Source organism: Spermophilus citellus, assembly GCF_964194105.1.
Source record: "Spermophilus citellus genome assembly, chromosome: 3".
NCBI lineage: Eukaryota > Metazoa > Chordata > Mammalia > Rodentia > Sciuridae > Spermophilus > Spermophilus citellus.
The window spans coordinates 13,093,556-13,105,762 of NC_138184.1; the positions used below are offsets into that span (position 1 = coordinate 13,093,556).

The 12,207-nt window shown below is 39.9% G+C and overlaps 1 protein-coding gene across 1 annotated transcript; it reads left to right on the forward strand.

Moving 5' to 3' along the window:
• Nucleotides 1–11,277: 11,277 nt before the first annotated feature.
• Nucleotides 11,278–12,207, forward strand: LOC308643276 (olfactory receptor 7A10-like; the record flags this gene model as incomplete). The annotated part of the gene is made up of 1 exon (XM_081283183.1): nt 11,278–12,207. The coding sequence occupies one exon, from the start codon at nt 11,278–11,280 to the stop codon at nt 12,205–12,207; it is 930 nt and encodes a 309-aa protein (XP_081139309.1).

The following is a 12,207-nucleotide window of genomic DNA, read 5'->3' on the forward strand; positions in this document are numbered from 1 at the left end:
AAGTGTTAATTGTGCTGAGACTGAATAAGTGCCCAGGATTCCAGGGATCAGAGCCTCAGTAGAAGAATCCACAATTATTCACTGGAATGTGGAAGCAGGACTGGATCCTTCTATGTTAACACAGAGTTTCCATTTCTTTGATATCAACTTTGACATACAATCCCACTACACCTTTCACTTTATTGCACACTGTGATCAGTATGAAATTCAACCCTTTCCCCTGTCATTTCCAACTTGCCCCAAATTATTCCCACTTTGGATGAGAAATAATTGAAAATTCTCATTTATCGCAAAAGATATATTTTTAGAAATAATCTCAAATGACTTATGTCATGCTAAGGAATTGTTCATTTTGCTTAAAATATGCAAAATTACTATTCACATGTGAAAACTGAATATAACAAAGTTAATTTTAATAATTTTATTGTGGAAGTAAATCTGAGAAAATAAAATTTGATACTGTGGATTGAACCCAAGGCTGTTTAACCACTGAGCCATAGGCACAGCTCTTTCTGTTTTTTGTTTGAGACAGCGTCTTGCTATGTTGCTTAGGGCCTTACTACATTGCTGAGGATGGTTTGATATGTGATCCCCCTGCCTCAGACTCCTGAGTCACTGGGATTGCAAGTGTGCACCATGCATGGATGAGAATAGATACTCAATTCTCTATTTTTGATTTTTTTCTATATTATTTCCAAACTTCCATTTTTGACAAGGTAACCTTTAACTTCCCAAGTTATTAGCTGGTCATTAGGTTTTATTCTCACTTTTGAATTGTGTTTCTATTTCAGCATGGTGTCCACAGTGCCTAACATAGTCGTGGGCACAACAGGTCATGTCCCCAGAGGTATCTACTCCACCATTTTTATGTGCTAGACAACACTTTTGAAATGCTAGCAATATATAAATGGTGAGCAGATTGATGGTTCTGGGGACCAGGCACTGGGCAGGGAGAAAGGTGGATGGGGCTGTAACAGGGCAAAACTTGGGATCCTTGACTCCTGGCAACTTTTCTGTTTGTTATTTCATGAGCATAAATAACTGTAAATATTAAGGAGGTTCAGTGTGATATTTCCATACATGCCCATGGTGAACACTCATCAAATATAGCCATCCATTATCCACCCTCTCCAACCTGATGGATATATAGTAATCTCTATTCTATATTCAAGTTAGCATTTATTTTATTTTATTTTTATCTTCCTTATTTGAGAGAGACCATGAAGTTTCTTTTCTTTTGGTATCAGCCTTATTCACTTAGCACAATGTGCTCCAGTTCCATCCAAATTGGTCGAAATGACAGGATTTCATCCTACATAAGGATAAATGGTGTTCCATGTTGTATATATGCCACATTTTTTCCCTTCACTCCTCTGGTGATGGGCACTTAGATTGACTCTGTATCTGAGCCTGTGTGAATGATGTAGTAAGACATGAGCAGGGAGCTTCTCCTTCCTCTGTGTGTTCATTTCCTTGTTATCAGCACTGATAAGCTGCCTGTGATATTTTACTCAGTGTTACCATGGTGGAATCTTACTAAATGGTCTGTGGATTTATCTCTGTCTTTTTTTTTTACTACCACATGTTAATCCACAACTTTCTCCAAATGGAAAGTTCCATTAAGAATTGTAAATCAAAAGGGAAAGCAGAGTAAGCCATTTGTAAATAGTTTAAATGTTGATGTGTTCTCCTTTCCTCCTGAACTCATGATTGCTGTTCACTTTCTCCCATGGAATCCCAAGCTGTCATTGCTGTCCTGGTGCATCCTAGGCTTCAAATTCCCCTCATGTGCTTTCTTCTAATGAGAGCTGGTAAATGAAATACAACACCATCTCGATGAAAATGTCAACCCAGACACAAAATGTACAAAGACTGTGGTGAAGTCTGCTTTTCAGGTTGTTGTAAAAATGTGGAATATTGAAATAAACAGATTTGGGACCATAAGAAATGTGACAATTCATTGATCTTGATCTCTGCTACATAGAGATGAGAGAAGACAGTAATGATGAATATTTCATTTAAAATAAGGCTTTTACTTAAGGAAACCTCTTCTACTGCCCCCCTTCTCCACAAACATTGGATCCCCACACCGTTCTGGACTTGCCAGAATCCTGAATTCCCCTATTCAGACAACCTCATCAATAACATAGCAGTGTCCTTAGCTTCTATCATTCTAGAATTTTGACAGTCAGGAACCAGTTCAAAGGTTTTTCTGCAAGTGGTCTAAACTATTGTTAATGTCCTTGCATTATGCACTTTCTATGCGAGTCAGCATTCTGTTACTCTAACACAACAGCTGAGATAATTGATTTATAAGGAGAGAACATTTATTTTGGCTCACAGTTTTCAAGATTCCAATCTGTTTTGGATTAGCCCCATGGCTTGGCCCTATTGGAATGAGCACATGACCAGGGGTGGCAAGAATGTGGCAAAAGAAAGCCCCTGACCTCATGGCCTGTAAGTTGAAGAAATGGAGGAACAGATGGGGGTCCTACAAGCCTTTTCAAGGGCAATTACCAAATGAACTAAAATTTCCCACTAGACCTTCCTCTTAGTATTTCTACCATTTTCCAATAGCTCCAAGCTGGGGACCAATCTTTAACAAAGGGCCTTTGGGTGACACTTAAGATTGAGACTGCAGCACTGGCCTTGAGGTCTTCCTCAGTTCTGTAGTCACTTTGTTGTCTAGATGACCTTGATGTGGCTTTGGTGTCACCCACATGTTGAGCCTCTTTGTCTACAGTCTGTGGAGCAGGGAGTTGGTGGGGTCAGGTGGATGGTGCCCCAGTGAAGGCCCTGGCAGGACTCCCCTGGGCAGCAGTGGGCACCACATCAAGGGCCCGAGAGCCTGGCCTCCTCCATCCAGCCCTTTGACGACTTCAGCTTTCACAGGTTTTAAAGCCACTCCTCCCTGGGGTCTTCCTTCAGGGCCTCCCTGTCCCCAGGACTCTTTCTAAGGTTCCACATTGGATCAGCCTTTTAACTTTCACCAGGAAATCTCAGTTGTGTGAATATAATGGGGCACTTTCCCAGTTATCTACAATAAGGGATTGTCTTCAATTTTAACAAACCAAATCTTACACCTTTAACACGTGACCTCACAAGTGATGCCTTGTTGCCCTGGAAACTCACTTGCAGAGATGTGTTCTGAGGTGATGTAAATGAGACTAATTCTGAAGATTTCCTGCCTTTTTGTTGGATCCTCTTTCTTTCCCATCATCCTCTACTTACTGAAATTTTCCACTCATTCACTATGAATTCCTAGAAATCTGAACCCTATGTCATCTGTGCCTGCAACTATGATGTCTCACACAGTTCCTGGTAAGGAGTTTGTCCTGTGTGAATTTTAGTTAAATAGAATGAAAATTAAGAGATGATTGAAGAGAAAGAAGGGAGAGTCTGAGCCAAAAAACAATACATGGGCAGATGATCTAAGAGGCTTTGAGGCAGAAAAATAATCCAGACTCATGGAGGTAGATCTTGATAATAAAGCAAGAGAGGGAGTGAACTCAGCACCCAAAGACTATCTGCACTCCCCAACTTCTTCACAGTAGTCAAGGTATAGAAGCAGCTGAGCTTCCTGTCTGTGGATGCATAGAAAAGGAAATGAGGTATATCCATAACTGAGCTCTTCAGTCTTTAAGAAGAATAAAATACTGTCATTTACAACACAATGAAGGGGAAAGGCCATTGTGTCCCATGAAAGAAGCCAGACAGAAGCAAACACTGTATGTACTCCTATGGGGAGGTCAACGGAGCCTCAATCTATATACGGAATAGTGACACTGGAGGCTGGGAAGGAGGCAGGAGGAGGAGGAGGAGGGAGGCTGGATAACAGGTAAAGGAACACAGGTGAATAGGAAGACCCAGTCCTGGTGTTTCACAATGAGTGTGTTGGGTGGGGGCTGCAGTGCCCAGATCTTGACATGTGTTTTATGAAGATCTGAAGTGAGGAGCACAGACCTGGAATCATAAGGTAATGATATGGGGAGGGAAATTTTCCTTAAGCAGTTTCATTCAGCACACACCATAGTATGTGCTAAAATGCCACAATCACCCCTGTTGATATGTACAATCACATTAAATTAAAGATTTAAAAACTCCACTCAGCATTTGCCATTTGTTTGGACCATCTGATACACACTGTCTCTGGAGGTTCCTGGTCACTCCTTCATGAGGTAACAGGACCTTATGGTCACCAGGCAACGAGCTTGAGGTCACAGGGGATGATGACCCCCCCACCCACAAGCTGTGTGGACCAGGCCCGGCTCCCAGACCTGATGTCCAGCTGGCTCTAGAGAAGCTCTTCCAATGTTAAAGCTCAAGGTCAAAGAAAAGAGAAGCTTCTGATACAAACTCCTTCTGCAGGGATTCTCCCCAACAAAGAAGTGCTCTATCTCTGGGTGTTGAGTTTTAGGACTAAAGTGAACACCAAGGTAAGGTATTTAAAGTTCCCTTGATGATTTTAATGTGACTTTCTCTGTGTATTCATGAAGTTGAGCATAGGTTCATGTTCCTAAACCACTTGTATTTATTCTTTTGGTCACTGGCTCAGGCACATTGATCATTTCTTCTTGAGTTTTTAAGATTTTAAATGTTTTGAAATAATCTGTACATGTCTATTTTGCTACTTTGGATTTAATTTACTTTATTTTTTAGGGTACATTTTATTGTCCATATTTGAGGTTTAAAACTTGATGTTATAGGGGTAACATCATAGGTAGGTAAATTATTAGTAGTAATGAGGCAAATTTACACAGTACACAATACATCATATGTTTTCCCTAGTTTTTTATTTTCTTATCAGTGTTTCTTTTAATTTATTTGTTTTAAAAAATATTTCAATTAGTTATACATGACAGAAGAATGCATTTTGATGCATCATACATAAATGGAGTATAACTTTTCATTCATGGGGTTATACATAATGTAGAGTAATACACGTCTTATAAACATGTATGCACATAGGGTAATAATGTCTGATTTATTCTATTATTTTATCAATTTATTGATATGCATAATTTAAGATATTTCATTCCAAATTATTTTCTTATTTCTACAAATTAATAGAGAGTGGCATATTAATTAAATTCATGTATACAGTGTGTAATGATCATTTTAGGATAGTCAACTAGTCTATTTTCTTAAACAATTTCAGAAACATGTGTAATTGACATGTAATAATTGTATGTAGGTATGGGTACAGTGCAATACTTTAATACTTGTGCCCAGTAAGTATTAATAAAAATGAAGATAATTATTGCTTCCATCTGTTCCTAACTACCTCTGCTCTGGAGACTTTGACCTCCACTTTCCTAGTTATTCATAAAGTATATAAAGTGTTACTATGAACATTTCCCCACTTGTGCTCAATTGAATAATGTGTTCAATAAGGTTTAACTGTTTTATATATAATTGTTATAAAATTGTCATCCTTGATCCTATGGAGAGAACTGGATGTCACCGTGTGAAGGTCAATAAGCCAGGCACACAGAGACAAGTACTGCAGGACCTCACTCACATGTAGAAGGTACAGAAGTTGCTCTCACAGCAGCACAGAGCAGAATGTGGGTTCCCAGAGGCTGGAACAGGAAAGGAAGCACGAGGGACAGAGAAAGTTGGCCCCAGGGTACTAAGTTGTAGTCAGGTAGGAGGAATTGGTTCTGCTCTTCTGTCACAGAGTACAGTCATGATAAGGTCCTGCATATTTCAAAAATGATGGAATCAAATATCCTTTGCAATTAGTGCTTTATACTTATACATAATTTTGGTATTCATTTTGACATAATCATAAAGCATGGAATATAATTTGCTCCAACTTAGTCCCCATTACTTCCCCTTTTCCTCCTCTCCCCCTTCCCTTTTTCACTTTCCTTATTTTTTAAACCACTCTTGAGTGTTTTCACCACAAAGAAATGATAAATCTGGGGGAGGTATATATGCTTACCTTGATCTGGACATTACCCAATGTATACCAGTATGGAAACACCACATGGTGCCCTAAAAATATGTGACACTTATATGGCTCCATTAAAATTCTAATATCAAGAAAATTAATCTCCCCAATGCTACTTTTTTCTGAAGGTAATCTTGGGAAATAAGCATAAATTCAGACCAATGTTGTGAGGAATAAATGAAATGTGTGGAAAATACCACAGAAAGTGGTCATGGTACAGGGTGTGAGTAAGACCATGTGTGCCTCTGGGTTTGGAAGACATTTTGCTTAAAAGTTGAATTGTCAACCCAAATGGATACACATGTACATACAAATGTCCATTTCTTCATCTTTTATGTGAGAGATGGGATATGAAAAGAGCCAACTTTGCATGAGCATGAAATGGGAAGACAGCTCAGGTCATGGTGCCTGAAGAGAACTTTATTCATCCCTTCAAACTCAACTCACATTTGAAGTCAAGAGCCATATTTGGTCCCTTATTAGAAACATGAGTTTATTAGAAGCATGACACTCTAGGTATGATTGGCAAAGTGTGATGAATATAGGATGGCTTGTCTTATGGCTTCATATTAAAAAACCAACCAACCAGCCAACCAACAAACAAAAACTGTGCATGCTTTTCTGATAAAAGGGAAATAGGAAAATTCTGGAGACACCAGAGGCTGTCTTCCCAATGTGAGTCAGTGTTTTGAAGACATATGATTCCTTACCAAAGCAAGTTTCCTAGCTTCAAACATGGAAGTAAACTATATGTCAGACGAGGGATATGGTGATGGGAGGTTGGGACTTTGGGAAGGTGGCACTGATAGATTGGTGGTAATAAGGGGAGGATTTGCCTGATTCCACTCTGATCTTAGGGGAATCTATGCAAACTCTTCCTTTCCTGTATACACCAGAGTCCTGCAGGGAAATCAGGTGCTTGGAGGTTAGAGTAAAAAGAAGGTCATGTGCCTAATGAGCAGATAGAGAAAGCTGTAAACTATGATTTCTCCAGTCTCCCTGAGTGCACGCCCTGTGGCACAACTTGATTCTTCAGGATCTTGAAATCTGATTTGAGGACCAAAGCTGGACCCATTTCTGTTCTCTTGTCTTGGGTCAGAGCCTCACTCTGCACCTTCAACATCCAGGGAAGAACTGAAGCCTGTGCATGAAGACCCTCCCATCACAGATGCCACCCAGGTGAGCCTGAGGACCCAGCAGACACTGCAGGAGGGGACTGAAGAGAATGAAGGCAGGAGCTTTCACCTGAGGTTCCCTGAGAGCCCAACTAGCCTGGCCTGCAGCCCAGAGATGGTGGTGTCCTTTGCTAGCTTAAGTAATTTATTAATGGATTTATAAGGTACTAAAAAGAGAAGTCACTAAGAAATCAGCAACGTGGGGTAATTGTTGACCATTTACTTATGGTCACAGAAGCTGAATTAGAAGAGGGATGGGAGGCATGAAGTGGCTCAAATTAAAGTGAAATGTAAGTCTGCGTACCTTTGCAAGGAAGGGGAATGGGTAAATCCAGAATTAAGTCTGAAGAGATATACACTGGGGGGAGCTCGTTTAATAAAAATTACAAAGGAGCATATTTCAGCACATTTTCATATTTGTAAGAAAGATCCAGATTTAAGATTTTTTTTCAAATAAATCCCTGTAGGAGAAACTCTTAATACAGATATTTCACGGAATCTTGTTTCATTCTGAGTATTATCCAAATGAAAAATAAGTTTACATAATAAGTGAAAATGGGCATGCCATAGAGTTTTATTTTGCAATTATTTCATAAACAGTCAAGATGAAGTAAATTGGAAAGCTGTTGAATTCTCTATTTCAAATTATTAAAACCCTTATCGTTGGGTAGGAGTGTATTCCTTCCCCTTCTTTCTTTTTCCATTTTATTCTTTCAGACAGATTATTTTTCACTGATTTTGATGTTGCCACTTGTTTCTTTTACATAAGCACAGCACACATGTGGAGATGTGTCTGTGAAGAGTGTCTGCAAATCTACAGATTTTAATGTCTTCCAATAGATGAGTGTTTGTTACTGAGTTCCTGCCAGGGCTCTTCATTCTGAAATATCTGACTCAATAATCTGATATTTCTTCACTTGGGAATCCTCAGTTTAAATAGAAATGCTGATGAAAGTTTTTCTGCACTTTTTATGCTAATAAGTCACCTTTTCAGCACATTTCCAATTTATTTTCTGTTGTGTCTCTGTGTCTTGATTTTGCACAGTTAGATGTAGGTGCATTTCCAAAAGCCTCATCATCTTGGCCAGCAGTTGGAAGGCATTCCCCTTCATCCTTTCACTAAAGATCGGCTCCATCCTCCACAAATAAATTTGAGTTTATTCATCTTTAGATAAGATGCAATCATAACTTTATGTTCTACTTTCTAATCTTTTATTTCCAAGTCTCTAGCAATTTATTCTTACATTTTATTCCTAGTACCCTGATCTGAATTCATGTATCAAAACATTTTTGAAAATACCTGATAAAAATACCTATACATTATTATGTGTCTAACAAAATAACACTTATAAAAAGTAACATACCCTCAAGCCCAAGAAAAATTGATTCCACAATTCATGGAATAAAATAAATGGTGTCTAAGGAGAATGAAATGCTAATCACCCTGATTTGATCAACACACAACACATACATATATTGAATTATCACATGTATATTCAAAAACTGTTACAATAACTCTGTGTGAATTTTAAAACAGAAAGAGTCCTGCCTTATCTGCTATGAATCTAGGGAAAAGCCAATAGGTTGGGTGAGCAGGGAAGACAGATGTGCCATTTCATATTGAAAGTTCTCAACTTTCTATACGTACTTTGGCATCTGCTGTTGTGTATTGTTGATTTTTGACTTAGGCCATTTTATTATTTGAAGTGTATAATCTGTCAGGTGCCTTGACATCAGGAAGGGTTAGGGTTAGTGGGTGGGAGGAGAGGAGGGAATGAGAATGTACTGGGGACCAAGGTGGACCCAATTATATTCCATGTATGTGTGATTGTGTCAATAGGACCCCAACATTAGGTTTCACTGCAATGCACTACTAAAAACATTAAACAGTAGGTTAAAAAATGTTACTACTTTGATCTTTTGGCAAATGTACTTTTGCTGGTTATGGTTTTTGCTGGGCTCCCAGTAAGGATCACTGGGTTTGGAACGCTGCTAAATCCAAGGCAGCCTTTTCCTCCTGGAGAAGAGACACCTGGGCTTGCAAGGTCCTGTTCCCCTGGGTCCACGTCAGCTCACTCTCTGCCCTCACCTCTTCATGTTCCTCTCACCCCTTTGCCTTCACTCTCCATTTCTCTCACTCCCCATCCATCTCTATTTCTCTTCCTCCCTCTGTTTACTGAACAGAAATCATGCACCTTTGTAAAAACAGGGAATAAGAGCAGCATTCTTAAGTGGATCTACTCATTTGTTCATGGAAAGTGTGTTGAGTGGACTCTCCAGGTGCCCTGTCCACATTCTGTAGGGAACTGATCATCTCAGCTGTGGTGTCGACACTCACAGCCTTGTCAGGGTGATTGGGACTGAGAGGCCATGCAGAAATAAAACCATGAGCCCAGGGTGTGTTGTGTGTTTGTGTGTGTGTGTGTGTGTGTGTGTGTGTGTGTGTGTGTGTGTTCATGTGCCTCATGGAGGGCTTGGAGAAGGGGTACCTGAGCTTATATATTCCAGGGTGACTCTTAGCAACTAGAGGTCAGAACAGAACTTAACCCTCAGGTGGTAGCAAGGAGGGAATCCTTTGCAATTCACAGAATGTCTTTGCAGCAAATCTAAGGAAAGAGATTCAGGATGTGGATGAAGGTCTCCTTTTACCTGTAGCCTCAGAGAGCAGTGAGGCCAGCTCATTCCTCAACATTGTCTGACACCATCTCTCATCTCTCCCCCTCTTATTCCTTCTCCTTGCCAAGGCCTTTGTTTTAAGCCTCGGTTTCCTGAAACAATCACATTTCTAAGGACCTTTGCACTTACTATTCCCCCCTTGGAGACCACACTGCTGAGGATAATTTGGGGCTCCTGCCCTACATTCCTTGTGGTCTCTCTTTGGATGCCCCTCTTCCTGCTGGTTTTCCCTGCATTGCTGTAAAAGTACAACTACCTCTCTACTCTTTTTTTTTCTTCATAGTACCCATCACCATGGGACATATTAAGTGATCTTAAAATATTAATCTTATGTTCTCTCCCTCTCACTGGGTAATGGAGATTTTTGTCCTTATACATATTACTGATGCAATAGAGTTGATACCTAATAATTAGTTATTGTTTATTATTAATTAACATAATTGTACAACTTTATAGGTATAACTATATGTTTCCATACTTGTGTAAATATTGTAATAATTGCATAAGGGTAATAAGCTTAATTACCTGAAACATTTATCATTTCTCTATGGTGGAATACTCAAAATCCTCCCCTTTAGCTATTTTAAAATATGTAATATATTAGTTTTAACTATAATTTTGTACTGAGTAATACAGCATTACGTTGTCCCCCGTGACAGGATTCAATCTTTCATTAATAATGAATATTATTCCACTGTGTATCTCTACCACATACAAACAACCAATAGCCATATGAAAAAAATGGTTAAAATTGCCAATTATCAGGGAAATGCTTATTAAGACTACACTAGAATATCACCTCACACCAGTTAGGAGGGATGTTATCAAAATGACCAAAGATATCAGTGAGAGGGCCAGTGAGAATGTGGAGAAAAGGGGAATCCTTATTCAGAGTTGGTAGAAATGCAAATTAATGAAGTCATTGTGGAAAAAGTTAGGGAGGTTCCACAAAAGTAAAACAGAGTCACCATGTGAACCAGATATCCTACAGCTGGCTATGTAGCCAAAGAAATAAAATGAGTATGTTGTGGAGATATCTGACCTTTCTAGATTACTATGCATAATTCACAGTAGCCAAGACACAAAGTGTTCATCAGGGGTGTTTGATTTGTATTTCTGAAATGCATGAAAATCTTTACAATTCTGAATATATGACTTTTTAGTGAACCACGCAGTGAAGTAGAAATTCATTATAGAGATGGCACGAGATCCCTTAGGGGATAAGATACACAGATCTTCTATGGAAGTTAATTTCTCTCCTTTCCCTTGGTTTTTCTTTTTTCTTTTTCTGTGGGGCTAAGGTTGAAACCCAGGACCTTGCACATGGTAGGCAATCACTCCACCACTGAGCTACTCCCTAAATTAATTCTTTTCAGAAAAATATGTATTGTTTCATTTCAATGATGTAAGTAATACCTGTCTAGGGAAAATTAGTTATGCTCTTTTTCTCCTTTCTGTAGTCACATGCATATGGAACCAGGGAATGATACTCTGCATTTAGAATTCCTTCTTCTGGGACTTGCAGAGGACCCAGAACTGCAGCCCCTCATCTTTGTCCTTTTCCTCTCCATGTACCTGGTCACTGTGCTGGGGAACCTGCTCATCATCCTGGCCACCATCTCAGACTCCCACCTGCACACGCCCATGTACTTCTTCCTCTCCAACCTGTCCTTTGTGGACATCTGCTTCACCTCCACCACCATCCCCAAGATGCTGGTGAACATCCAGACACAGAGCAAGGCCATTTCCTATTCAGGATGCATCACCCAGATTCACTTTTTTGTACTCTTTGCTGGGTTGGATGACTTCCTTTTGACTGTGATGGCCTACGACCGGTATGTGGCCATCTGTCACCCCCTGCACTACATGGTCATCATGAACCGCAGGCTCTGTGGATTGCTAGTTCTGGTGTCCTGGGTTGTGAGTGTCCTACATGCATTGTTACATAGCTTAATGATATTGCGGCTGTCCTTCTGCACAGACTTGGAAATAATCCCCCAATTTTTCTGTGAACTTAACCAGGTGGTTCAGCGTGCCTGCTCTGACACCTTTCTCAATGAGGTGGTGATATATTTTGCTGCTGTCCTGCTAGCAGGTGGCCCCCTCAATGGCATCCTTTACACTTACTGCAAGATAGTGTCCTCCATCCGTGCAATCTCATCAGCTCAGGGCAGGTACAAAGCCTTCTCTACCTGTGCATCTCACCTCTCTGTGGTCTCCTTATTTTATGGCACAAGCCTAGGTGTGTACCTCAGTTCTGCTGTGACCCAAAACTCACACTCCATTGCAACTGCTTCTGTGATGTACAGTGTGGTCACCCCCATGCTGAACCCCTTCATCTACAGTCTGAGGAACAAGGACATCAAGAGCGCTCTGAGGAGACTCTATGAGAAAGATTAA